Source organism: Mesocricetus auratus, unplaced genomic scaffold, assembly GCF_017639785.1.
Source record: "Mesocricetus auratus isolate SY011 unplaced genomic scaffold, BCM_Maur_2.0 Super-Scaffold_100011, whole genome shotgun sequence".
Lineage (NCBI taxonomy): Eukaryota > Metazoa > Chordata > Mammalia > Rodentia > Cricetidae > Mesocricetus > Mesocricetus auratus.
The window spans coordinates 7,862,996-7,890,465 of NW_024429195.1; the positions used below are offsets into that span (position 1 = coordinate 7,862,996).

Consider the following 27,470-nt stretch of genomic DNA (forward strand, 5'->3'; position numbering starts at 1 on the left):
GAGAATTACAAAAGCATTGAAATGTTAGTTTTGAAATATTCTAAGGAATAAAATTTCACCAAACTTTTCAAATTCTGAATCATTTCCGTGGCTGATAGTAGGATTGAATTCAGGTATGCTAGCAGCTTTATGACCAAGCCACATCCCCACCCCACCCCACCTTCACACAAAAGCAAATCAAAGCACTCAAATACTTACAATACGTTTAATAAAACAGATTTGAAGTGGTTTTGGTTTCAAATAACCACCATGTGCCAGTTCTGTGGCGTTGAGGCTGATAGGTAAGCTAATGGCCAAGGAAACAGGCATCCGCTACACAGCTACTTAACAGTAACACAATTGCTATTTTGTTTTACTATTGTTTACTGTCTTATAAAATCTAGTTTTCTTAATTCATAGCTCTTCTGGGATTCAAAGGATACATTTTTTAAGGAAGCAAGGCAGCATTCTTTTAAATACAGGTGCTATTGGGGGGGATGTTTAAAAATACTTTGACACCTCTGACTGCTTTAGTTAAGTGTTTTCTAGTTACTTTAAAAAATAAACTTAGGGCCACCATGCCTTTAAACCCAGCACTCAGGAGGCAGAGACAGGCGGATCTCTGTGAGTTCGAGGCCAGCCTGGTCTACAGAGCAGAGTTCCAGGACAGGCTCCAAAACAATACAGAGAAACCCTGTCTCAAAAAAAAAAAAAAAAAAGAAAAAAGAAAAAAAAGAAAAAAAGAAAAAAAAGAAAAAGAAAAAACCCTTAGGAAACAAAAGAGGGTTGCACTGCCTGACATACATACACTGAGGAAAAACACGAAATTAAGTACCTGTTAAGTGTAAGAAGAAAAGGCGTTGTTGGGAGCCAGTGGCATGGCTCAGCAGCTAAAGGCACTCGCACCAAGCCTTCACCTGAGCCTGATCTGCAAGCTCACAGAAGGAGGGAATCAACTCTTACAGTCGCCCTCTGGCCTTGACATGTGCCTTGTGATGCCTGTACTCCTCCCATAAACAAGTAACAAAATAAATGAAAAAAAAAAGCAGAAAAAAGAGGGTTTTTCCCCCTTTTCAGCAATGACCTTGGAACTAGAATATGGCTTTAGTGGATTTGCTGAGCTTGGTGGAAGAATGTTGTCTATGTAAGGTAGGAGGGGCTCTGGGAGATCTTAACTGCAGTCCAGCATATACATTGAATTTAAAATCCTACAGCAATCCCGAGGTGTTGGGGGAAGTCCTGTGTATATGTCAATAAAGCACTGTTGGCCAATAGGGAACCAAGATAGGAGGGACTAGGAGTCCAGGAGGACTCTGGGAAAGAGAAACACAGGGAGTCAAGATGTAACGCCATGGGGTAGGAAGCCCGGAACTATTCTCCGGTAAGAGAAATACTTAGATTAACAATTATGGGGTAATTACTTAAGTCAGAGCTAGCCAGTAAGAAACAAGCAAGGCCAACAGCTTCATAACTAATATAGCCTCCTGTGTGTTTATTTGGGACTGACGCGGCTCTAGAACCAGGCTGGCGGGAAGGCTCCTCTCAAGGAAAAGGTTTCCCTTTACACCGAGGAGCGGAGAAGGACAAAACAAACAATGAGGTCTATCTGGGTCCTTCAGAAGATCATTGTGGTAAATGACCTGTCTCTGGAGTTCCTGAGCAAAACATTAACACAGAGACAAATGCTGTGTTAATTTCTAGAAGGGAGAAAACTGTTGCCTGAGCAACAGTTCAGAGAAAATATAAATGATAAATATAGTGCAAATTAAAAGGATTAAGCTCATCCTAGGGAGTGTACAATTATTTACACACACACACACACACACACACACACACACACACACACACACAGTGTTCTGTATACATTTCTTCTCCGGTTTAAAAGTAAAGTACATTGAGATTGGAGATTTATCGCCCAGACTGGGGCTTTCAGTGACCCATGTGCCAATGAAAATGAAAGGGACACAGTGCTAGCTAAGCTGATCAGAGCTGGGGGCCAACTGCAGTGGCAGCACAGGAGTCTGTTGCTCTTGCTTCACCTTGGGCCTGATGCAGGCTAAGCAGCACAAACTGGCCCCACCAAGACCACAGAGCATCGGGGAGGACGCACAGAGACTCCACAGCAGATGTAGCGACACAGCAAGAAGACTACCAAATGCCTCATGGAAAATGACCGTGGGCTACAGAGTTGGATGGGTTAGTGCCCCATCTATGCTGCTGTGCAAAACACTGCTCTTTTCCTGCAACACCGCTGATACAAATGAGGATCTTCTCATGCAGTACTGGACCATGCGAGCGCCTTTTCAGTAGCAGTCCAAGACAGCAGCAGGCTTCAAAGGCCTTGCCACCTTCTGTAAATGCTAACCCGGTGTGTCTTACAGATGTGGGACGGGATCTGGAAGAATGGTAAAACTATAACAACTGAAGTGTTTGAATGAAGTCACTGTGCATGGGTAAGAAAAGATATTCCCAGGAGCCATAAGGTTGCTAGGTAAAAACTTAAGTCCCAGGAGTAGGTTGCCTTCCTATGATTTGCTGGCAAAGGAATCCCCTGATACTCTACAAACAATAGGGTTATTCTCACTGCTGTTAGCTGCACACCAGAGCCAGATGGTAAGACCCGATTTCTAAAGATGACAGACACTTAGGCTGTAGGACATAGAGAAATGAGACTGAGACCAAGCTCAAAGTCCCCTCCTTTTACAATACAGTATCAGACTTTGCACATTCCTAGGGAAGAATTGTTGCTAATAGTTCTGCTCAGATACAGATGCTGTGTGCTGTACTAACACACCAGGCAAGCTGAGCATACTGGTATAACAGTGGCATAATGGGCACAACAACTAACTGCTTTTTAAAATTAGATCTAAAACCTACTCCACAGGATAGAATCCATGATCGGTATTCTAAAACAAGCAACAGCAACAACAACACGCGCGCACGCACACACACACACACACACACACACACACACACACACACGGCTGAGGAAATGAAGAAAGACTAATCAATGATGAGGAAGAGGACAGGGAGAGTGGGGTGAGCCAATCAAGCTAAAGATATATGAAAAACTCTTACAGAAACCTACTATTTTATTTTTTATTTTTTAAAGATTTATTTATTGTGTATACAATGTTCAGCCTGCATGTGTGCCTGCACACCAAATCTCATTATAGATGGTCGTGAACCACCATGTGGTTGCTGGGAATTGAACTCAGAACCTCTAGAAGAGCAGCCAGTGTTTTCAACATCTCTCCAGCCTCATGCCCAGAGGTATTTTTGTAGACTTTTTGATCACATTGCTTTGTTTGGATATTTTTGTCTCACTGGCTTTGTGCTTGTATATTTTGGTTTCCATTTTTTGTGTTGTGGTGTTTTTGAGCATGTGTGTTTCTTGGGGTTTTGCTTTTGTTTAAAGAAAGGGCATGGAGTTGGGTCAGTGGGGAGGTGGGAAGATCTGGGAGAAACTGGAGGAGGGGAAGCATGATCAGAGTATATTGTGTGAAAAAGATTATCTCACATTACTCAAGGAAAAAGTCTTTAAGGTAGGGAGTAAGAAATATGAAACTAAGCCTAGAAAACAGGGCCTTAAAAGTGATTCCTACAGCTAGCTTTCTTTTGGGGTCTGTCTGTAAAGAACTTCTAGATGCTCATTTCACACGTTAGCAGTTTTATAGCATCTGTGTCCTTCAAACCGGAATGGGATGCTGTCTCCACTTTTCTTATTGTCACATTTTTAACAAGATAAAATTATAAATGGCAATAAAACATTTAGCTATGTGGAAAATGAAATTTTGCTTTTTATTTACTAATCATTCATGCATTTATTTTATATATATGGGCATATTTTGTCCGTATGTGTGTCTGATGCCCGGTGCCCATGAAAGTCACAGAGGGAGGGTGTTGGAGTCCCAGGGACTGGAGCCACAGAGGAATTGAATCCCAGTTCTCTAGGAGAGAAGCCAGTGCTCTTAACCACTGAGCCATCTGCCCATCCCCTAGAAGAACATTTTAAAGCCTTTTCTATTTTCACCTTCTGTCCCCTACACTCTCTGGGAAGTACTAGTCCACAGGATTAACAAGTACACACCTACATTAGGAGCTCAGCAAGCCCAGAGAAGGGAGCTGTCGGCTGTAGGACAGAACCTAGACTCCTATCCAGCTCTGTCAGTAGAGTCCAAGCCCCAGGGAAGGTCTATTTCCTTGTGTATAATGGAGGGATGATGATAGCACCCATTTCATATTAATGTGAACATTAAATGACAGGCAAAATGCATACATATCATAGCTCCCTATGCCTTTAACAGCACACTGTACAGTGTACAACATAGCAGAGCCCAGGAGGAAGGCCATGAGAGCAGACCACCATGGTGCAAGGAAGTGTCAAAGAAACTGCTGGCATATGGTGGTAGCTTTCTGCCAACCCTGTACCCTCTACCTGCCTTTAGCAAGCTACCAGAGCATAAATGTCTCTCATAAGCATTCATTATTAATGTTAGTTAGTGTTGGACATGGTATATAGCCGAGACTCAGAATGTAGTATAAGCATAGTCATCATGCATTCTGAAACACACTAAATATTATCATTTAGAAAACAATATTCACTTACCCTTCTTGAATTTATGTACAGGGAGTTTTTTAAGTTGATCTTTACGAAGTCTGTTTCTTCTGTTTCTATGTCTGTCCTGGACAAACTTTGTGATCTAAAGATTTAAAAAAAAAAGGGGGGGAGAAGGGACAGGTCAGATACAATTAGAGAATTGACACTGAAATAAAAAATATTTTAATGTATATGAGTCCTCTATCTGCATGAATGCCTTTATGCCAGAAGAGAGCATAAGACCCCAACCATAGATGGTTGTGACCCACGATGTAGTTGCTGGGAATTGAACTCAAGACCTCTGGAAGAACAGACAGTGCTCTTAATGACTGAGCCATCTCTATACTGCAGCTTCCATGATGAGACTTTTCCTTTCTCCTCCCCACTTTTTTCTCTTAAATTTTGTTTTTTTTTTTCCCCCGGAGGGAGGGAGACAAGATTGGGAGGCATGACAAAAAAGATACAAAGAATAAAATAAATAAAAATCCTAACAATGAAACCAGAAGTGACAGTTTTGAAGGAAAAAATCTATTAAGCTTCTGGATACCAACTATAAAAAAATTTATTCAGTCCTAATGACAATATTATTAATTAAAACATTAAGTTAAAAGTGATTAGCTATCTTACATATTATTATTTGAACTTCTTATTAATGAATTTTATGTTCTTAAAATTATTAATTTGTTTACGTACATATCTGTTCTGTATGTGTGTATACATACACACAGGTTCCAATATGAACATGTGGAAGTCAGAGGACATCTTGGAGGAATGGGCTCTCTCCTTCTACCCTCTGGGTCCCAGGAATCGAACTCAGGTCATCAGGCTTGGCGGTAAGCCTTACTTGATGAGTCATTTTGCCAGTCCAAACTTTACCCTTAATTTACTGATAGCGGCATTAAAAATCATATTGTTTGCAAAAATACAAATAATAAGCTACAGATTATTATTGGTTAAAAAAAATGGGAAATTGGGTCTGGAGAGATGGCTCAATGGTTAACAGCACTTGCAGCTCTTACAGAGGACCCAGATTCAGTTTCCAGCACCCAAACAGAGGCCCACAACCACTTGTAACTCCAGTTCCAGAGGATCCAACGCCCTCTTCTGGTATCCATGAGCACTGGGCAAACTAGAACGAATACAACTCAGCAAGGAAAAGAATGAATAATCAACATACTCAATAATTTACATAGATGCCAAAAGATGACATTCATAATTGATTAGTAAAAAGCCACTGTGAACAAGCTGTAGTGAATAAAATCAGGTTTGTGGTTATCTAGGCATGAGAGTCCAAAGAGATATCAAATAGAAGGGGATTGCCAAGGAATATAGGGAAATTTTTCAAGATGATGGTTACCTCATTATCTTGACTGTAATAGTGATATTTTTATATTTGTGTATGTTTGAGTACACATACATGTAATTATATAAGTGCTAAATTTATTAAGGCATATAACTTAAATATGTGTGGCTTATTTTATGTCAATTATACCTTAATAAATATTTTAAATAATCATTAAAATTAACAGTATGAGGTATCAGGCTAGGAATACAACTCAGTAGTAGAGTGGTTGACTAGTTTATACAACGCTCTTGCTTCTAAAAAGAAAAAATTCAACAATATGATATAAGCTTTTAAAGCAATGAGAAAAAAGTAAAACTTATGTAATCCAAATTTACATAAAGAAAGCTGAATATTATACTGTCATTAATTCAAATGTGTATGAGTACAATTGATGTAAATGGGATGATAAGTTCATCAATTTTAAGAGGATATATAATAAGAAAAAATCCAATTTTATGCCATTTACAAGATATTATTAAAACTGAATGACACCTTGAAGTTTAAAAAGAGGGAGGGTACAGATATGCCGTAAGCACATTAAGAGAAAAAAACCAATAGTAAAAAGAGTATTTCATCAAGAATATGCTGAAGACTATGGGGCAATATGCAATTCAAAGCGTTAGGGACTGTATCTAAATCAAACACAAGCATTTCAATGGCAGAGCTGCCCTGGCTCTCATTGCATGCCACAAACAGGCACTTGAAGGGCAGCCCTTCCACGGGAGGGAGCGCTCTGAGAACAGACACAGCGGCCCCGAGATGCAGTGCTGAGAGATAAACCACAGTTGTATGTGTGCATTGAGGCCTCAAACATTGTAACCTTAAGCAAAGTATTCAAATTCACCTCACTTGTTTCCTTTTACTTTGTTGAATTTGGCTACTGGGGTGTTCTATTGCTTGGTATGGTTTTAGAAAACCTAAGAATACAATACAGACAACTATAGTCAAAGTTGCACAATTTCATGAACATACTGAAATCGCTAAATTATGCGTTTTAAATATGTCATTTTTATTCTGTAGGAATTATATTTTTTAAGCTAGACAAGTCCACAAACTTAAATGAAAGAACATGTATGTAACTTGGAATTCTCCACATATATGAATGACATTTATAAAATTTAACTACGAAAGGATCCACAGAGCAGGTGTTTGAAAATTACGTAAGAAATTTCTTACCATAATACAACTAAATTAGAAATATATAGGAAAAGACACTGAGAAAAATACATGCCTGCGATTTAAAATTTTAATAAGGTAATCTGTGAACCACAAAACAACTCACAATGGGTAACAGGTTTCTGGTGAAGCCTCTTTACCCCCTAGAATCTCAGCAACACAGGAAAGACCATGAATTATGGAGGAAGGTGAAACACTGCCTCACTGGAGAGAGGAGGCTTTTTACTGAGCCATAGAATTAGACAACCTTAACCACTCAAATGTCTGACGGCAGCTCTGAGACGGTGCGGGCTACCCCAGAACCACCCTGGGGAGCTGCACACCAGCTGCAGCAGATGGGAGGGAAGCTGGGGTACAGCCAGGTATGCCTGTGTGTTCCCCCAAATGTTCCACAGGGTTACTATTCTCTCCATGACAGAATGGGCAAGAGAACAGAGGAAGGCTGGAGTTGAGTTCCCTTCACGTGGAAGGAAAAACAAAACAGAGAAATGCCATACACGGGGATGAAGCTTGAAATGAACTGTACAGCCCAGTTCCAGCGGGTGTATCTACGCACACTCCCTCACGGGAGTCTCAGGGAACCCTGCAGAAGAGGGGCACGGAGACTCTAAGAGCCCAAGGTCTGGAGAGTATGCTGTGGGGCCTGTTTCCTAGCAATACCAGAAGGCGCAGCCGTCAAGTCTCACCAAGACAACCGGCCATCTGAGCTGAACAGAGGGCAACAGTGAACACCCTGAGCTGGAGGAAGAGAAACCCCTGAGCACTCGAGCGTCACGGCAACTGAGGACAGCTGGGGACAGAAGACGCGGTTCTCCCTAGCCAAGGGCACACAGACTGCTTTCCAAAACTAAACAGACAGCCCCGAAGTCACTCACATTCTATGCACTGGACAGGTTATACACAGGAATATATATATATATGTATATACATATATATATATATATATATTCATGAATATGCATGTGTATACTTACATGCATGCAGTAACATTAGTCTTTAAAAACAGGCCATGAATTTGAAGGAAAGAAGGGAGAGTACATGGGAGGGTTTGGAGGAAGGAAACAGAAGGGAGAAAAGTGATCAAATTATAATCTCAAAAATAAAATACAAACCTTTTTCTGGGAACCTGCATGGAGCCAAACTAGACCCTCTGAATGTGGGTGACAGTTACATGACTTGATCAGTTAGGGAGGCCCCAGGCAGTGGCACCAGGACCTATCCCAGGGGTTATGAACTGGCTTTTTGAAGTCCATTCCCTAAGGTGGGATACCTTGCTCAGCATTGATACAGGGGGAGGGACTAGGCCCCGCCTCAATTTGGTATGCCAGGCTTTGTTGACTCCCCAAGGAAGGCCTTTGCCCCAATGAGGACTGGATGGGGTGAAAGGGGGCAGGTAGGGGGACAGAAGAAGGGGAGAGAAGGGGAACTGAGGTTGGTATGTAAAATGAAATTTATTCTTCATTTTACATACTAATTAAATTACCATTTACATACCAAATTAAAATAAAGACTTGACTTAAATCCCCTAAGGGACAAAGGTGTAAATAAGAGCAATAAAAAGACTTTAAGAAAAAACAAACTTTTAGCCAGGTGTGATGGCACACACTCTTAATCCCAGCACTTGAGGAGGCAGAGGCAGGTAAATCTCTGTGAATTCAAGGCTAGCCTGGTCTACACAAAGAGAGAGTTTCAAGAAACCTTGCCTAAACAAGTGAATGAATGAATGAATCAATGAATACTTATTTTTATGTATTTTGCTCACTGATGAATATATAGATCCCAAAACAATGTGGACCTGGTTTATTATGGAGACAGAAGGAAACTCTTTGGAAGACAAATCACACAAACATCCAACAACCAGGCACAGCTAATAAGAAAGGGAACTGACTCCACATATGACAGAAATTCTCCTAAAAATGTTAGTGAAGCATATGAATAACTGAGAACATTCTGTCTTCTATACCGAGTAATTCCTTACAGGAGACCGCTTCCTGAACATAATACCAGTAGCACAGACACTGAGAAGCTTCTGTAAGGCAAAGGACACAGTCAACAAGACAAAAAGGCAGCCCACAGAATGGGAAAAGATATTAATAAACTCCACATCTGACAGAGGGGTGATCTCTAAAATTTACAAAGAACTAAAGAAGCTAGTCTCCAAAACACCAAAGGATCCAATTAAAAAGTATAGAGCTAAATAGAGAATTCTCAGTACAGGAGTCTAACATGGCTGAGAGGCACTTGAGAAAGTACTCAACATCCTTAGCCATCTGGGAAATGCAAATCGAAAAACAACTCTGAGATACCATCTTACTCCTGTCAGAATGGCTAAAATCAAAAACACCAATGACAGTTTATGCTGGAGAGGATGTGGAGAAAGGGGAACACTCCTCCACTGCTGGTGGGAGTGCAAATTTGTACAGCCACTTTGGAAATCAGTATGGAGATTTCTCAGGAAAATGGGAATCAGTCTACCACAAGACCCAGCAATTCCACTCTTAGGCATATACCCAAAAGATGCACATTCATACAAGGACATCTATGTTCATAACAGCACTATTTGTAATAGCCAGAACCTGGAAGCAACCTAGCTGCCCCTCAACTGAAGAGTGGATAGAGAAAATGTGGTACATTTACACAATGGAGTACTATTCAGCGGACAAAAACAATGGAATTCTGAAATTTGGAGGCAAATGGATGGCACTAGAAGAAACCATCCTGAGTGAGATAACCCAGTCACAAAAGGACAAACATGGTATGTACTCACTCGTATATGGATTTTAGACATGGATCAGGGGAGTGCCAGTCTACAGAGTCTGGGAAACAGAACCTTCAGCCAATGACTGATGGAAGCAGAGGCAGACATCCACAGCTAAACACTGAGAACTCAAGGAACCCAATGACAGAGAAGGAGGACTGATGAGCATAGGGGTCAAGACTGGGCTTGTTTAACCCCCAGAAACATGCTGGGAATCCAGCATGACCCCCTGAATGTGAGTGTCAGTGAGGAGGCCTAGGCAATCTATGGGGTCTTGGGTAGTAGATCAGTATTTATCCCTGGCATACAAATGGACTTTGGGTGCCCATCCCACAATGAGAGATGCACTCTCAGCCTGAACTCTTGGGGGAGGGCCTAGGCCCTGCCCTGGATGAAATGACAGACTATGGATAACTCCCATGGAGGGCCTCACCCTCCCTGGGGAAAGGAGTGGGGACTGGAGGAGGGGGGATGGGGGGTTGGTGGAAGGGTGTGGGAGGAGGGGAGGGAGAGGGAGCTGAGATTGCCATGTGAAACAACCTTGTTCCTAATTTAAATTGAAAAAAATAAAAGACATAAAACTATATAAGTTAGACTAGGTGGTGGTGGTGCACGCCTTTAATTCCAGGCCTTGGGAGGCAGAAGCAGGTTGATCATTTTGAGTTCGAGGCCAGCCTAGTTTACAAAGTGAGTTCCAGGACAGCCAGAGATGTTACACAGAGAAACCCTGTCTAGAAAAACCAAAAGACAAAGAAAAAAGTATAATTTAGTAAAACGTTGAGCTCTTCCAGGAAAATGGAGGACTTTAAGCTGCCTCTACATGGCCGGTTAAGGAGAGACATTGGGACAAGACAGAGTAGAGCTGATTCCAAAGGAAGGAGGTAGAAGTCAGCTTCAGAACTCAGAATGGCAGAACAGAACCTGAGACAGACGATGGAGAGAGGCAGGGGGGTGCGCATCCACAAAAGGAGCTCCGCCACGCACAGCGCCAACCATGGCTGACTGCTGGTGTGAGAGGACACAACCATAACCTAAACTGGGCGACCCGCCCATGGTGACAAGAGACTTGCCCTAAGGGACAAACGTGTAGCCCTCCCCAGCCTCCAGTGCAATTCCTGGTCTAGGTAGAGTGTAGTAGAGAGGAACCCATTTTATTACCCTGTGACTAGAGGGTGAGATCTTCAGGCAGTCTGTGTTTAAACCTAGCTAGAGTAGGGGCCTGAGAACAGACAACAACCTCAAGCCAGGGAGTTATAATTTAACATGGCTCAGCCCTGGGCCAAGAGACGGTCTTGGAAGACACTTACAAAAAGCAGGAGGGCCAGATGCTGACAAGCTCAAATTGTAGGCTACAGGACAGTTGACTCAGGGGACTGAGAGAATAAGCCCATCTTTGGTGGCCCGAACAGGTGCACTGATGGAAATAACCATGCTGTCTGACAGCCCTGGGCATGGGATCCAACTCTGTAGTCACCTGTCTACTATTCATTACTACAGGGCCCAGGAACACTGAAGTGCATCATCAGCATGGAGACTAACACTTAGATCTTGAGCACGTGGACACAGGTCCTCCTCTACACATCTCAAAGCTGTGGCTGCCTCTTATGCATCTTTCATGTTTAAGAGATGGCCCCCTGCTAGAACATTAGCTACCCTCTTGGATATAATCTTGAGAGCCTCTAGAAAGAACTTACTCAGCCAACAGACTACTAAGCTAACTATGACCAACAGAGGCCTGTAGTACATGAAGTTTTCAGTGGAGACACCTTTGGTACACAATGGACACTTGAACAACAGACTCAATACATGCTCAATATGTACTCTTTCAAATAAGGCTTCTCTGACTTAATTGTTCAATAATTTTTAGATCTACCCATAGTACTTTTCATAATTCCTAGACGTTAACTGACCTACCATAAAAATGACTATCAGGATGAGGCAGATGCCCACTATGATGAGGAAAGGGATCAGATAGTACTCCAAAGGAAGACTCATCTCTGGAACCAAGATGACGTGGCCCCTAGAAGAAAGAAAAATTAATAACTGAGAGTAACAATTATCAAGTTATGTTATTAAAATATCTACTCTGCATATCTCATTGTCTATGATAAGACTTACATAGTTTAAGACAGTGGTTCTCAACCTGTGGGTCAAGACCCATTTAGCTTTTACAGGGGTCACCTAAAGCTATCAGCAAACATAGATATTTATATTACTATCCAAAACCAGTAGCAAAATTACAGTTGTAAAGTAGCAATGAAAACAATTTTATGGTTGGAGGTCACCATAACATGAGGAACTGTATTAAAGTGTCACAGCATTAGGAAGGTTAAAAGTCACTGGTTTAAGAGATAAATTTCACATTTTTAAGCCTGTTTTGCACATTTTTCAGAATAACTGGAGGAATACTATTTACTGAATAAACTATGCAAAAATCTATGCAAAAGTTGTATTTTATATGTAACATCACCCTAAAAAAAAAACAACTGTAGGGTTAAAGAGATGGTTCAGTGGTTAAGAGCACTTGCTGCTGTTGGCAAGGGCCTGGTTTTGATTCCCAGAACCCACATGATGGTTCACACCATAAGTCCTGTTATGGCCTCCATGACACACACATTCACAAAACCACACACACACACACACACACACACACACACACACACACACACACACACACACAGAGAGAGAGAGAGAGAATAAAATAATAACCCTTAAGAAAAGCATCTCCAGTAGCACATAATAAGAACCTCTACCTCATTTATTATTCCCATCATCAACATAAAAACTATAGAGTCTGGGGCTGGAGAAATGGCAGCTCAATGCTTAAGAGCAGTTGCTGCTCTTGCAGAGGGACAGGGATCAATTTCTACATCCACACTGGGTGACTCACAACCACCTCTAACTCCAACTAGAGGATCAAATGCCCTCTCCTGGCCTTCGTGGGTACCCGACATACACACGGTACAAATACATAGATGTAGACAAACACTCATGAGTGTAAAATAAAAATAAATACATCTTTTTTTACTTCTAGTTATTCTCAGCCTCCCTACAGTTGTGACCCCTTAATACAGTTCCTCATGTTGTGGTGACCCCCAACCATAAAATTATTCCATTGCTACTTCATAAGTGTAGTTTTGCCACTGTTATGAATCATAATGTAAATATCTAATATGCAGGATATGATATTCAAACTCAAAGGGGTTGCAAACCATGGGTTGAGAGCCACTGCTCTAGAGTAATTTACTGACACAAATTATACTCCTCTTCATTATACACTTCACCTGTTGTACAACAGACACAGTCCCAGAACACCTGCATTCATCTGGGAGACCTGGCATAAAAAAATGTCAAGAAATTCTGAGAGTGATTTCTCCTATACGTCTATGTTCTCCACTATCTGGCAGAAACTGTTGCAAAAAATATGTACATTGTGGGGATGGGAATCAGAAGGTATTACATATTTCATTCCTCTTTGCTATATAACCATGCTCTTGGTTGTTGTGACATCACTATTACAAAATAGACAAAACCCTCTCCGATAAAAACAATGATCAGAATTAAGCTCACTAACTGTATCTCATGAATGGCTACACTTCACATGGTATGAAAGCATCGCTTTACAAGCACCTTAGTCTAAGGAGAATACAAAGTTCAGCAGTATGGACGTTCCCTCCATTGGGAGGGCTGCAGTACTAGACCACAACAGTGTCAGCCATGTTACCCAATACTCACTGCTAGGTGATTTTTTAAGGTGATAATGCCATATACTCAGTCCAAAGTAAAGTAACAACTCTCAGAATGAAAGAAAATAAGAACAAGTTGCTTCTTTTCCCGCTAACAGGGGTCTTTAGGATTTCACAGTACACGAAAAAAATGAATATTTTGCTTCCAAGCTGTTTTTACTGCTTTAATTTGTCAAATTTGCATCTAAGGTATTCAATTAAACTACAACACATATAAACAGTACCAGAGATTTCTCCCAAATAATGTAAATACCCTCCAGAAAACTTGCTAGGATCACTAGAGTACAAGCATAACTTTTCAGTAGAATAGAGGATAACAAATTATTTCACGTACGTTTTTGTAGTTTTGTAAAAATATATCTAGGTGATAATAGAAAGGAAAAAGCAGCAGCAGGCTTTGGACTAATTTGATTATCTCTTCTAGCAAAACGCCATTTCAGAAAATAGCTTTCCAGTTCTGGGCACAAAGCCTCTGCACTACACCAATGTCACATTCTGTGTGAGCCTTCTGGTGCACCATTACCACACCTACCAACATGTGCTGAGGGCCAAAGGCCAGACTACTTGGTAACTAACGTTAGCCAATCATGGCTGCGGCTGCTGCTGCTGCTTCCTCCTCCTCCTCCCTCCCTCCTCCGAGACAGGGTTTCTCTGTAGCTTTGGAGCCTGTCCTGAAACTCAATCTGTAGACCAGGCTGGCCTCAAACTCACAATTATAGCCTCCTAATTATCTTTAAGTAGGAAGCTTATACTTCTTCTATTCTGGTTTTTCTTTTCTTTATGCTTATGACTTACATAGATACATTTTCTCTAGTGACCTAAATAAATAAATAAGCACTGTTCTGTGATTTAACATTATGAATTGCTTGGAAAAAACTTACTAGGCATGAAGAAACAAGGTGTAAAAGCAAATCAAGAAGTTCTAATAAAGCAAAAATTAAAACACTTCAGAATAAAACTGGAAATCACTACAGACATCCCCAGAGGCACTGATGGAACTCAGTGGTCTGGATTCTAAACCTGAAACTCTACATGTCCCATTCATGCAAGCCTGCCACAGCTCGAATCATTTTGGCTATGGTCAAGACATATTACTAGACGTCTAAACAGTCTAAATTGATTAAGTATTTAAAGGGTCTTGAATTACAGGCTGTCCTGCCTGCTTTATTATCAACTTCACACCAGTTAGAGTTATCTGAGAACAGAGAACCACAATTCAGAACCCTGTAAGATTGGTCACAGGCAAGCCTGTGGGGCATTTTCCTAATGAGTGATTGATGTGGGAGGGCTCAGGCCACTGGAGGTGGTGCCACCGCAGAGCAGGCGGTCCTGGCTGGGGTTTATAAAACAGTAGGCTGAGTAAGACATGAGCGAGCCAGTGAACACGGATCGTCATGGTCTCTGCTCCAGGTCCTGCCTGCCATGACTTCCCTCAGTTACAAAACCAACCTGCTCCCCAGATTGCTTTTGGTCATAGTATTTTATCACAGCAATATGAACCTAACTAAGACATAAATTCAATACACAGTCAAAATACTGCTCTTTCCTAGCCAAATGCTAATGGTGTAGGTGGTGACAGTGACGACACATGGCTGAGAACTGCTCTCTATTTTTTATCTGCCACAGCTGAACCTACAGGTTCACCTCAGATTAATCCCAATTTGGGGAACAATAACAAAAAGAGGTGTTTAAACAGTTTTAGTAATTTCTTACAACATTGCCTTCCATGACCACGCTTAAATACTGTAAAGTCCACAGGGTTTGAAGCTAATATTTGATTTTTGAAGCAGAGAAATGTGTAATGAAGGAAATAAGGTTTATTCTGGTGTGTGTGTGTGTGTGTGTGTGTGTGTGTGTGTGTGTGTGTGTTTCTGTCTGTCTGTTCAGGTTCATTTCAAACCTAATGTCAAGGACTACATATCAAAACAACTTGTTAATTTCCAACGCCCCTGATGACACACAGAGCCTTGTCTCATCTCTTCCTGACAATTAACATCAGCCTACTAAGTACAGAGCCTTCAGAACCACACACCAGAGTCTTCTGTACAGCCTGTGATCAGCTCAAACACCGGGTACCAATGTGCGTGCTGGAAATTGAACTCAGGTCCTCCACAAGAGCAGTATACCCTCTTAATCTCTGAGCCATCTCTCCAGTCCCCCAAAATGCTATGATCTTTAACAGTGGTTAAATAAATAGACAGTAGAGTTAAAAACTACGAATAAAGTAAAACTGATTCTTAATATGATTAAAAGCCAGAATCCTACTTTGAAACAAATTATCTCACTAATGACTAAGGCAAAGATACCTACTATCTCTACTGATTAGCTTGGTGTTAAAGGTATTGTTAATGCATTTAGATGACAGGAAGCAATTTGAAGCAGAAAAACTAGAAAGGAAAGATGAAGCCATTCATATTTATAATAGAAAAATTATTATCAATCATAACATAATTTTGGCAATCACAGATTAATATCACCAAATATAATAAGCTTCCATTTATGCAAATTAAACTTTCCTTAGCAACTGTAATAAAAGAGTAGAGTCTACCAATAATTGTAAACAATAAAATACCTCATCATAAACATAAAAAGAAACTATAAATGGAAAATTTATTCTTAGTAACACTGATGCCAACATTAGCAACTCTCTGTAGCATGAACATAATTTTAATACATAATTAAATACAAAAGAAACAATTGTTTGTATTAAAAAGAGATAATTTAGCACAATCTATTAGCACATTATAAAACAATCTTTCCCAGGCCAGCCGTGGCTACATAGTGAGATCTTATCTCTAAATAAATAAACAAATATCAATGTAACTAAAATTATAAAATTTTACTCTAGGGAACAATCTGAAGTTACATGATCTTTTGATATTGATTACTTACCCTTTTTCATATGTGAATTCATCCTTCAGAGAATTAGCCGACACTTCACCAATAAAGACAGACGGAATGTCAATTTTCTTTAACACATCAACTGCGTAAAAGAACAGTGCATTTGTTTGTGCAAAGCCAACATTTGAGGTTCTCTCTCTCACAGCAGCAAATGCAACTGAAAACAATCACACCCACATTCCCAGGCCTACTGGCTGATCCCTCAGACTGCAGCCTGGCATGTCCCATCAGAGTTCAGAAGCACCGCATGACATTACAAGGGCGATGTTTCTCATGCACACATTCACTTAGTTCTCAAGTATTACCAGACAGAGACATAATTTTTTATCTTATTTCCAGTGGACTTACTCTCCTATACATAAAACTGTAACCATCAAAGAACAAAGAAGAGGGCAAAGCTTTAACCTTCCTTCCCACACAAGACCTAATTCCTAAGTAAGGAGGAGAAACTTTACTTTACATACCCTATTCTAAGATGGAAACAAGCCACCAATGTAAGACGACACCATGACTCTGACAGGGTTAACTGGCCTGAGACAAGGAGCTATAGGAGTTCTCACTTCCTCCTAGAGGCCACAGCAGAGCTAGGTTCTCACTGGTTACCACAAGAAACTTGACCCTGACCTCTGTATTTAAAGCCAAAATAAAACATCACACACACACACACACACACACACACACACACACACACACACACACAAAGATTTTTGTTTTTAAGATTACCATCTATTCAGGTAATAAAATCATCAAAAACACAAACAAAAGCAATCTTCTTAAGGGAGGGATTTGATGGAGATAGCCCATTTAGAGGTGAGTGTTCCAAGGTCTCTCAGTCTCTGTAGAATTTCTGGCTGTGGGTCTCTGTTTGTCCCCATCTCCTACAAGACCTTCTCTGATTGTGGAAGTGTCTCTGAGGATGGCTGAACAAGGCACTGATCTATGAGCATAACAAACTATCACTGGGAGTCATTTTGTTTTATTCTTTTAGATCAGCACTATTTGGTGTTAGCCTAGGTCCCTGGGCTATCTAGTCTCAGGTTTTCAGGCACCCAAGCAGTCTCAGGTACAAGTTTCATCTCAGGGAGTGAGCTTCAGTCAGAGCAGTGACTGGTCATTTATTACACCACTGCTGTAGAGTATCTTGCAGGCAGTACACCATATGAGGAGGTGGGGATGGAGGACACCAAGGGAACAAGACCCTCTAAATCAACGTAAGAAATCTCAGATGAGCTCAGATACTGAAGCAGCAACCACAGGGCCTTCATTCTGCACCAACACTGTGTGTGTGAGTGTGTGTGTGAGTGTGTGTGAGTGTGCGTGAGTGTGCGTGAGTGTGCGTGCGCGTGCGTGCGTGCGTGCGCGCGCGTGTATGTATGTATGTATGTATGTATGTATGTATGTATGTATATCAGGACCCCAGACCTTAGTAAGCACTGAGACCTTAGCATAACTGACTCCATGATGGAAGTTCCATTCAGGTCGTAAAACTCAGCACATAGACAGCACCACCTGTCAAAACTAAAACAAACACCCAGTCCATCAAAGTCCACAGTTCTGGAAGACTCTAAATGCTCTAACCTTGCTTTTGGCTTCAGAAGTTCTGCTTCTGGGTAACTGTTCTTGTTAACTGAAGTAGTTAACCCAGAACTTGGTTTTTGTGCTTAAGAGCTCACCCTGAGAAAGGCTCGGGACTGCACTGGGATCTGAACACTCAGTGTAGTCAGACTATTTTGACTAAACTCATGTTCAAGCAACCTTCTATAGAGAACTCCCCACAACCATTATGGCTTCCAATTGTGTTTTTATGGATTCCTGAGTGCCTGAACAAGTGGGTTTCTGGTTCTTGTGCCTTCTTTTGGGCTCTTTTCCTTCTGTTGGTTTGTCTTTTCCAACTTCGATGTGATAGTTTTTGTTTTATTTTGATATATTTTTCAAATGAATGAATGAATGAAAACCTAGCCACCAGGATAAAAATTAACAACTGAATTGTCACTTGTACCTGCTGGGAGGTATAAGTTTTCACTGGGTATATCAACCACTCCAGAACAGGGCTCATGTTCCTGAACAGTTGATCAGCATATAATTGGACTCCACAGTTTTTCTGTCTGCTTTCATTTGGTTTCAGTTTGGTGGGGGGAGGGTGTTAATTTTGTTTGGTTTGTGGGGTTGGTTATTATATCAAGTTTTTGTTTGTCTTTTGAAAAAGAACTTAAAGTTAGGTGGGTAGGGAATGGTAGAGGAACGACTTGAGGGAGTGGAAAATAAGAACAAAATATATTTAAATTTAAAATTGTTTTAAGTAATAAAATATATAATATTAAAATAATCTGGTAGCAAAAGCACCAATCTTTTTAATGTCACTAATTTAAAAAATCAGCTTCATTATCTGTGAGTTAATCTAGAGACAGTTCACACATTTGTTGGTTTGGAAGAAGGAAGCTTGCTCCTTCTCGCTCTCGTTCTCACTAGCAAATGCACTCCTTCACTGGCGTTAGAGCCTACTTCCAGGATATCCACCCAGCCTCACGGACTAAACTGGATTCTTGGACCTTCCACTGGTAGACAGCAGTCTTTGGAGTAGCCAGGCTGGCCTGGAAGTCATTCTAATAAACCCTCATTCTATGTAGAGATAGATTCATTCTAGAGAAATAATTCTCTTCCACTTTATTGAGGGAGGTCTTTCTTGCTAATTCTGTGGGGCTGCGTGGGGCAGGGAGGGCTGGCTCCCGGCTTCTGCTTGATTCTCCATGTCTGCTCCACCTCACTGCAGGAGCGCTGGGAGCGCAGACACACGTCATCACAGCTGCCATTTCCCTCGGGTTCCAGGAGTGAACTCAGATTGCACAGGCTGACAAAGCACTTTCACCCAATGAGCCGTATCACCAGCCCCTAAATTTTATTTTAATGAAGCTTAAAATTATATTCCCTTTGCAAGAGATTTTATTCTTTCATGAAGATACTGTGATAAAGTCAAAGAGAGACTTGACTTGAAGCTATTGACTTACAAGTATTAGAAATAACATCTAATGATCTGTACTATCAAGAAAGATACAGAATAGTACTCACTTTAATACAAATCTTGAGTTTAAATTAGAACTCTAGTCATAGGAAGCCTTTCTTTATTTTGCAAATAATGTACACAGATCACAAATGTTACTGAGTTAGGATGTATCAACTGAGATTTAAAAAGAAAAAATTAAAGGAGGGTATTTTAAAGAGAAAAGGAAACAGTCAAATCTACAGTCTTTTGTACAACAATGGCACATGTATCTAGGGGATAACCAACAACTCTCTAACGGGACTTAAAGTCTACTTAGTAGGACAGATTCCGTGCCTAATTCTGCAAACCTAAGCAGCCAGCCATGGTTGATGAGGTCATGGACTGTAGCAGAGAACCTTTCCTAAAACAGCATCATTTCTAACTGCATTCTAAAGGCCTACCCTTACACCCACAGGCAAATGTAGCTCTCACCCCTCACCAGAGAAGCTTCTTTTTGCAGCAGATGGAGGCTGCTACAGAGATCACAACTGGACAAAACACTGAGCACAAGTGACAGTGGATTGCCAAGCCTCAACTGATACAACACAACACAACCCTTACAGCTAAGGCTCAAGAAAATCAAGGAAGAAGGGGCAGAAAGAGTCTAAGAGACAGAGGACCAGGAGGCCTGCTGCAAAGACAGTATCTTCTAGACAAGACCGGAAAACTGTGCCCATGAAATATGGCTGCCCAAACAAGACACACGTCATGACAACGCCAGCTGACATGTTGATGGGGAAAATTCAAAGGCTCCACTTCTGCATGAAGAGCTACAGGCAATCAATGGCTGGAGAGAGAGTAAGTTTTCTCCAGGATGAGGCGGATAGGCTGAACAATCCTAAGTGGTCAGCCCTAAACACACTGCATACAAGCAACACTAAAGCGACTCGGCAGTTGTGAATGTGCGTGTAAACAATAACAGCTGAAGAGAGAAGACCATCAGTTTAAGAGGGCTGGAGGGAATAAAGGGAGGGAGAGAACTGCTGTGGAATACCCCTCTACCCTGGGAGAAAGGAATTTCATGTAAGGTTGGTGAACAAGTTGTTCTTATATGCCTCATTTCTCAGTGAGTTTGAGGTCAGACTGGTCTACAGAACGAGTTCCAGGACAGCCAGGACTACACACAGTGAATCCCTGTCTCAAAAAACAAAACAGCAGCAAAACAACAACAACAAAATCTCATCCTGAAGAAGAGCTACACGGGATCCAAACACCCAGTGTAGCCCCTGACCAGCTAATAAGGACTGTCTATTGGCTTCAACCCACGCCTGAGCAGTCTTCTCTGGCGATACCCCACAACAGTCCCATGAAATCTAACTATCTGATAAAAAAGAAACTTCACTGTTTGGACAGAAATTGAAAGAAGAAATTCTGTTAACTTTAATTTCAAATGATCTGTCAATCAGGAGACAAGAAAAGTGATACCTGTACTTACTGTCGTTGGATCCCATGCTAATCAGGTCATCAGAGTCTACATTGTGAACTATGGCTGCTTTGTATCCTGCTCTCTGTGCATTTAAAACCTGCAGATGAGAAAACAGTCACAGTATGAGGAAGATGCTCACAAGTCTATGCTTTTTGTCTAGAAACATCATGGGCATCTGTAGGAATAAAGCACAGATGTTCACGTAACACGTGGGTGTCTTTGGGGGACTACTGAGTTCTTTAGACACTTTCTTAATTCATTCAGGACATTAAGAGAATTTGAAGCAAACAGGGGTTAGAGATGCGGCACAAGTATTAAGAGGACCCAAAGCAATAAGGAGTCTTATTTCCCAAACAGAAACTTGCTGTGATCAGACTGACTAATCACGAGGGTTCAGGCATTCAAATCTCATCTCAATACTTATTAGTGGTATAAACTCAGGCATATTACTTTCTCTGATGTGAGGGGTGAATAAGGTATGCATGTCCGTGTGTGTCTGTGTTTGTCTGTGTGTCTGTGTCTATGAATGAGTACATCTTGAGACCAAAGGTTGACATCAGTTGTCTTCCGTGATCACTCTCTATTTAATCTCTTTTTAATCCCAGAGCTCACAGATCTAACTAGTCTAGGTAGCCAGCTTGCCCTGGGGATTCTCTGTCTCCTCTTCCCCAAGGCTGGGATTTCAGGAAGGCTGCCTCACATATTTAATGTGCATGGGTGCTTGAGATCAGTCTTCACAGATGGGGAAGGGATGTGTCTTTTAAGTCATCTGTCTACCCAGCTCTACTTTCTTTTTTAATCCTCAGTTTCCTAAATTTCCTCATATGTAAAAATATTTTAAATGCTTAAAACCATGCTTCACACGTAGAAATGAAGCATATAAGAACAACTTAGATCAACTTGTTCAGCAACCTTACATAAAATTCCTTCCAAAGAATTAAAAATAACTCTAGCCAGATAACCTCCAATTCTAGAGAAATACTTAGTCTTTTCCTAATGTCTCTAAAACAGTAACTGATGACCATTCAGACTTAGCTAGTTGTGTGGCAAAAGTTTGCGACAAGAAAGATTTGAAAAGTGTCCAAGCATCCTATTAGGTAGAATAATATATGCACGATGAATATTACACATGTCTTTACATGCATTTTCAATATTTTGGATGTTTTAAAACATAAATTACATTTAAAAACTATAAACATTTTATATGCTAAATATTTAATACAGCAAGAAACTCTTGAAATGCACTTTATAACTGAGGCTTTCTATGAACAAGCTGATTAATTTTTTAAATTTCTAGGCCTAATATTAGTTTTTATTTTGGTTAGCAGGACTACAAAATATTGAAAATTGTTGTAATTTAATAGAAATAAAACCTATACCAAGCTCCGAAGAGGAAAGCCTGGGGTTGAGTTCTCTGGAATGTCTCATTATTCATTCTCTGAGCCTGACAAATGAGCTAAACAGAACTAGACTCTGTATTCATGAAAGTGTGGGGAAGTCTGAATAGTTTTATCATATAGTTTTTAAGAATGAATCTGTGGGAGATATGAGTGTCTTAAGTCAGGAATATTTTGTTCATATTTAGGGCCCCATCATCTGTAAAGTAGCCCCACACAGAGTGGAGCATCACTAAATAAATGTCACTGATGAGGTAAGTAAATAAAGTATTTGTTTGGATTAAAAATTCACATGAGTGGAAAAGCTGGGCAGAAAGATTTTTCTGAAGAACTAATTAAAAGAAATAGCTCACTGACATAGGACCTTTAATACAAAGAACTTTAACTCCTTAACATTAGGAATAAAGGCAAGAAATCAAGCAGTTAACAAACCTAGCATAATATTCTGTACTCACGGAAAGAAAAGATCAATAATTAAGAGCAAAAGGTTTATTATCTTCACACACAGTGCAGTATTTTATTTTCAGGTGGATTTTTATTACCATTTAATTGTATCACCTAACTGAAACCAAGAGACAACGAGAGCCTCTTCCTCACAGAAGCCACTGCTGTCCAAGAGCGGGCAGCTCCTGGAGAAGAACACTGAGGTTTCTGCCGCCTCACCAGGTGCTAACTACCATTCATTCATTCATTCATTATATCACCACACTAACACAGACTTCTATAGTCTTTTTAAAATAAAAGCATACTTAGGTGGTGTTCCTGTTAGCTTTTCTAACACTTCAAAGACCATTTTAACTCTCCCCCTAAAAGCTAGCCAAGTAACCAAGAAGTGTTTCTTTTCACATCAAAAAGTGCCTTTTGCCAGACATAATTTAAGAAATAAAAGATTAAATCAATATCAAAAGCCATTTCCTGCTGATCTAAAACACAAGTTTAAAATTTTTAAAGTTAACTACTTCTCTAAGAGCACAGGTGTAGCATGTTAGGGCTGACAAAGTCACCACAGAACCCACACTAAAGAGCAAGTAAGACACCGTATGCTGTACAAGCAGACATCAAAGATCAATCAGAAACGCTGTCGTCCTTATGGGGGTGCAATCTCCTAGACAGTCAAGAGGTTAGGGCTGGCCTGCTTCTCACCATTGTCTCCAGCGAGCTCCACCTTGTGGAAGCGTCAGCCCACACCACCTGTGGAGTGCACTCCGCCACTGTCCTATCTTCACACACCTTCCATCCACGCCGCTCATTCTCTGCCGAGAACACGTTCATCCATCTGCTTCCTTCTCAAGTAGTGACATGCCACACGTTAAATCTATGCATACATGTATCATCCCAATTCCAAAGCAGGCTACCAAAGGCTCCTTAAATATGTTGACGCCACCTATGGAGCCAAAGTATTTTGTAAAAAGCTTTCTCATCCAAAATTATTTTTGAGATTTACTCCTTGTCATTGGTGGTGGTGAACGTGGGAGTGCCACAGCGCACGCCTTGAGGCCAGAGGACAGTGTCCAGGAGTAGTTCTCCCCACCTTTTCATGGGGTCAGGGAACGGAACTCAGGTAAGAGCACCTGCTGAGCCATCTTTCCAAACCCTCACCCACAAGTTACCAAAACACACCAACGGGAGTGGACGGGTTAACAGCATGCTAGCTGTACACGTGAATAAAGCAGCCAGGAAGTTGTTGTTGAGACTCTATTAAGCAACTGGGGGGAAATATTTACTTCACGTATCTAGCATACAACTGTTTCCACAAGTAAAATGCAAAATTATATTAACTATCAAAAGCTGTTTCTGCTAACAAAAGTTCCTAAAATAGAAAATGTAAAACTACCAAAATGGGAAAGAATTCTGTGAGCGTAAGTGTGAAAAATAAAAGAATGTTTTAAAAAGTTTAACAATTTCCCTCCAAGGTTTTTTATTGTTTTATTGATTTCTAAAATGAAGGAAGTGAAATCAAGAGACATATTAACATATGAACCAAAATGCTTATGAAAACAAACAAGGAAAATATATTCATGTTTAGAAACTATAAATCTCAAGTGTCAGTCAAATTAAATTGCAGTTCAACTAAGCAGCAGCTGGTATTTTTAAGACTACATGAGACAGAAATAAAACCTAAATCATTTAGTAATCATGTTCATGGTTTTACATCCATAAAACGCAACCTCAAACACGTGGTATCAGATGGAAGCAAAGGATGAAAAGATTCATGAATAAGAAGCACACATGGTGAACAAAACCCTAAACCCAAAACAGCCATCAAAGCTAAAAATGCATGGAAGAACCTACTGAACAATGTCACCAATCTACCTTCTAAGGGCCTGGTCAGGGCTGTTAGTTCAAACTGCAGTGAACATACTGAATGTTTTACGTGAAGTCAACAAGCCAGATGCAACCGCACTCTGCAGACCAGGTGGCGTCTAACAAGGAGTTGCAAGGGAATATAAATAGGCGGCATGTCAGAAGACGGCTCAATGCTAATGACAGACAGGCATCAACGAAACGGTATAAAGAAATCCTGGAAAGGAAACAACAGCTCATCGCTTTTCAATCTGAACAAATTGGTAATAAACTTATAAGAAGACAGAAGTGATTGTGCTCTCAATATGACCATGAATAAAGGACTCATAGCTATTACAAGTTGGGAAGCTATTAATATGATATAGATAACTGAGTTCCAGAACAAAAATAGTAAGAACAAAAGAAAGCTCTACCTGCTAGACATTTGTGTTATTATCTCCAATGTTTTCAGCATGGTCCTAAATCTCGATATTCTTTTCTACATTTCAGAGGCAAGGCAAGCTAGGCCCCACAGTCGGCTACCCTTAGGTGGCGCTGGTACAGAACAATGTTAGGTTAGAGAGAAGCCTGGGGCTATAGTTTGGATCTACAATGTCCCAAAGACCCACATTAAAGGCTTAGTCCTTAGCTTGGCACTATTAGAAGGTGGTCGAATAAGATGAGGATCTGGATGGTATGTTTTAGGTGAGTGAGGAGCTGCCTTTGGGAGGGCTGTAGGATGCTAGTCTCCTCCAGCTCTCTGTGCTTCCTGCCCATGGGCGAGTAAGCACATTGCTCAGCCACATGCTTCCCACCAGAAGCAACACAGTCAAGGAATAATGGACAGAATCTGTTGAAACTATGACTGAAAAACATTTTCTCTTCATAGACTGCGTGTAACACAATTAATAAAAACCCACAACAGATATTGGGGTTCAAGCTTGAAGCTGAAGATCAGAAAATCAAAGCAGCCAATAGATCTTACCTCTACCTCAGACTGAATAAGTCCTCAGACTGCAGTCCTAGACTGCTTGTCTCCTCAACGTAGCCGGAGACGAAATCTTTGTAAAACTTACTTTGCTTCTTCCTTTGTGCCTCTTAAACCTGGGATTACAGGCATCTGACTCAAAATGCTGAGATCGCCTTTGTGCAAGCTGTTGCTCTTTAGGACCAAGTTCATGTAGCTCAGTGAGTCAGTAGCCTTAAACAGAGATTGTCAGCCTCTGGCTCCTGAGTCCTGGGATTAAAGGTGTACGCCACCACTGCCTGCCTCTATGGCTTGCTAGTATGGCTGCTGGGATTAAAGGTGTGTATCACCATTGCCTGGCTCTAACACTTGCAGCTATACCTCAGGCAAGCTTTAATAAATCATAAATAATATATTACCACAACTGCCTATCTCAGATAGGTACCTTATAAGGGAACAGAGAGAAAGTTAAACGGCACAATGGGATTTGCTGATGGGTCAGGATGAGAGTCAGGACCACACTAGCACTTAGCATCTTACCAAGGCTGGGAAGAAAAGCTGAAGTGACAGAGACTTGGATACATTAATATTAGGATCTTGTAGGAAAAGCAACCTTACTAAATAAACAACATGTGCCGAGAAGAAGCGTGTTAAAATACTGGGGTAAAGTAAATGGAAACTTAAGAGAAGCAAATATTACGGCACAAAATAACTATGGCAGATGTTTTGGAACTTACATCTCTACAAAAGGAAAAATTTGATTTAATGGTAGTTAGAAGAGATTTTTTTCTTGCAGAGAAGACACCAATAACAAACCAACAGCATACTAAAAACAAAATTAGAAATAGAAAGAACTACTTGACTTGAAGGCAAGACAACCAAGAACAGAATCTTATGACTATATAACCTGGCTTTGAGTGCTTCTCTTATTATTATGAGATGTGTTCATTTAAGCGGGTAACTTCCATAATGATTAATATAACATGCCCAACTGAGAAGGCTGCTCTGGGGATTTAACAAGTTAATATGTTCAAAGCTCTTCGAACAGCACTTAGATACCTCCTGGGACATGGGAGATGTGCTCTTGCTATGACTAATGCATGGCAATTCAATCTCATTATTACTGGCAGACAGTCAGGGGTGAGCAAGATAAAGACAATCAGGCCATTCAGACAGCACGCTTGTAGTTTCCTCCTGTGAATTCCAAGCTGATCCTTGGAAAAGGATGAATGGGGTGTCAATGGTGTTTAGAGCAATCTGGTGTGGCTGGCTGGATTTAACAAGGTAGCATGATGCAATGGCGTTATTTTTCTTCATAACTAACTTTACTTTGTCCTTGGGATCCTGGAATATGTCTTTGACCAAAAGCCACAAAAACCAACATGAATGACTTCATAAAGGGAACTAGAACTGGTCTTGCACATGTTAAATTTGAGAAGTAGCAAGGTTTATTAGGTAAGAAGATTACATCAATCAAACTATAGACAAATAATCAAAGATTTTCAGCAAATAAATTCATTTATTAACTCAGTGTGTTGGATAAAACTACCTGTATTTTTCAACCTAAACTTCAAAGAAAACATAACCCACATCCTTATCTTCCCTGTCACTTCAATCTTCTTTATTTTATTTTTTTTAACATCTTATTGTTTTATTGTTACTGTTTGTATTATATTTCAATAACAATTTTATGTATATTATGAGCTAAAACAAATGAGTAAATTGTTGAAGTCTTATAATTGAAGGATTTTGGTGTCAATCTTCTTTAATATCTATACACAGAGCTAAATAAAACTTGTTACTCTATCAAGACACAAATAAGCAAACATGTATACACATCTGTCTTATAAAC

The 27,470-nt window shown here is 40.5% G+C and overlaps 1 protein-coding gene across 1 annotated transcript in view; it reads right to left on the bottom strand.

The window, feature by feature from the left end:
* The window catches only part of Rnf13 (ring finger protein 13), a 78,016-nt gene that overhangs the window by 2,192 nt on the left and 48,354 nt on the right, over nt 1-27,470 (bottom strand). Inside the window, exons 5-8 of the mRNA XM_005077902.4 lie at nt 20,981-21,068; nt 16,497-16,587; nt 11,773-11,878; nt 4,589-4,682 (exon numbers count right to left, since the gene is read on the bottom strand). Of these exons, the coding sequence (XP_005077959.1) occupies nt 4,589-4,682; nt 11,773-11,878; nt 16,497-16,587; nt 20,981-21,068 (379 nt within the window). The remainder of the gene's footprint in view (nt 1-4,588; nt 4,683-11,772; nt 11,879-16,496; nt 16,588-20,980; nt 21,069-27,470) is intronic.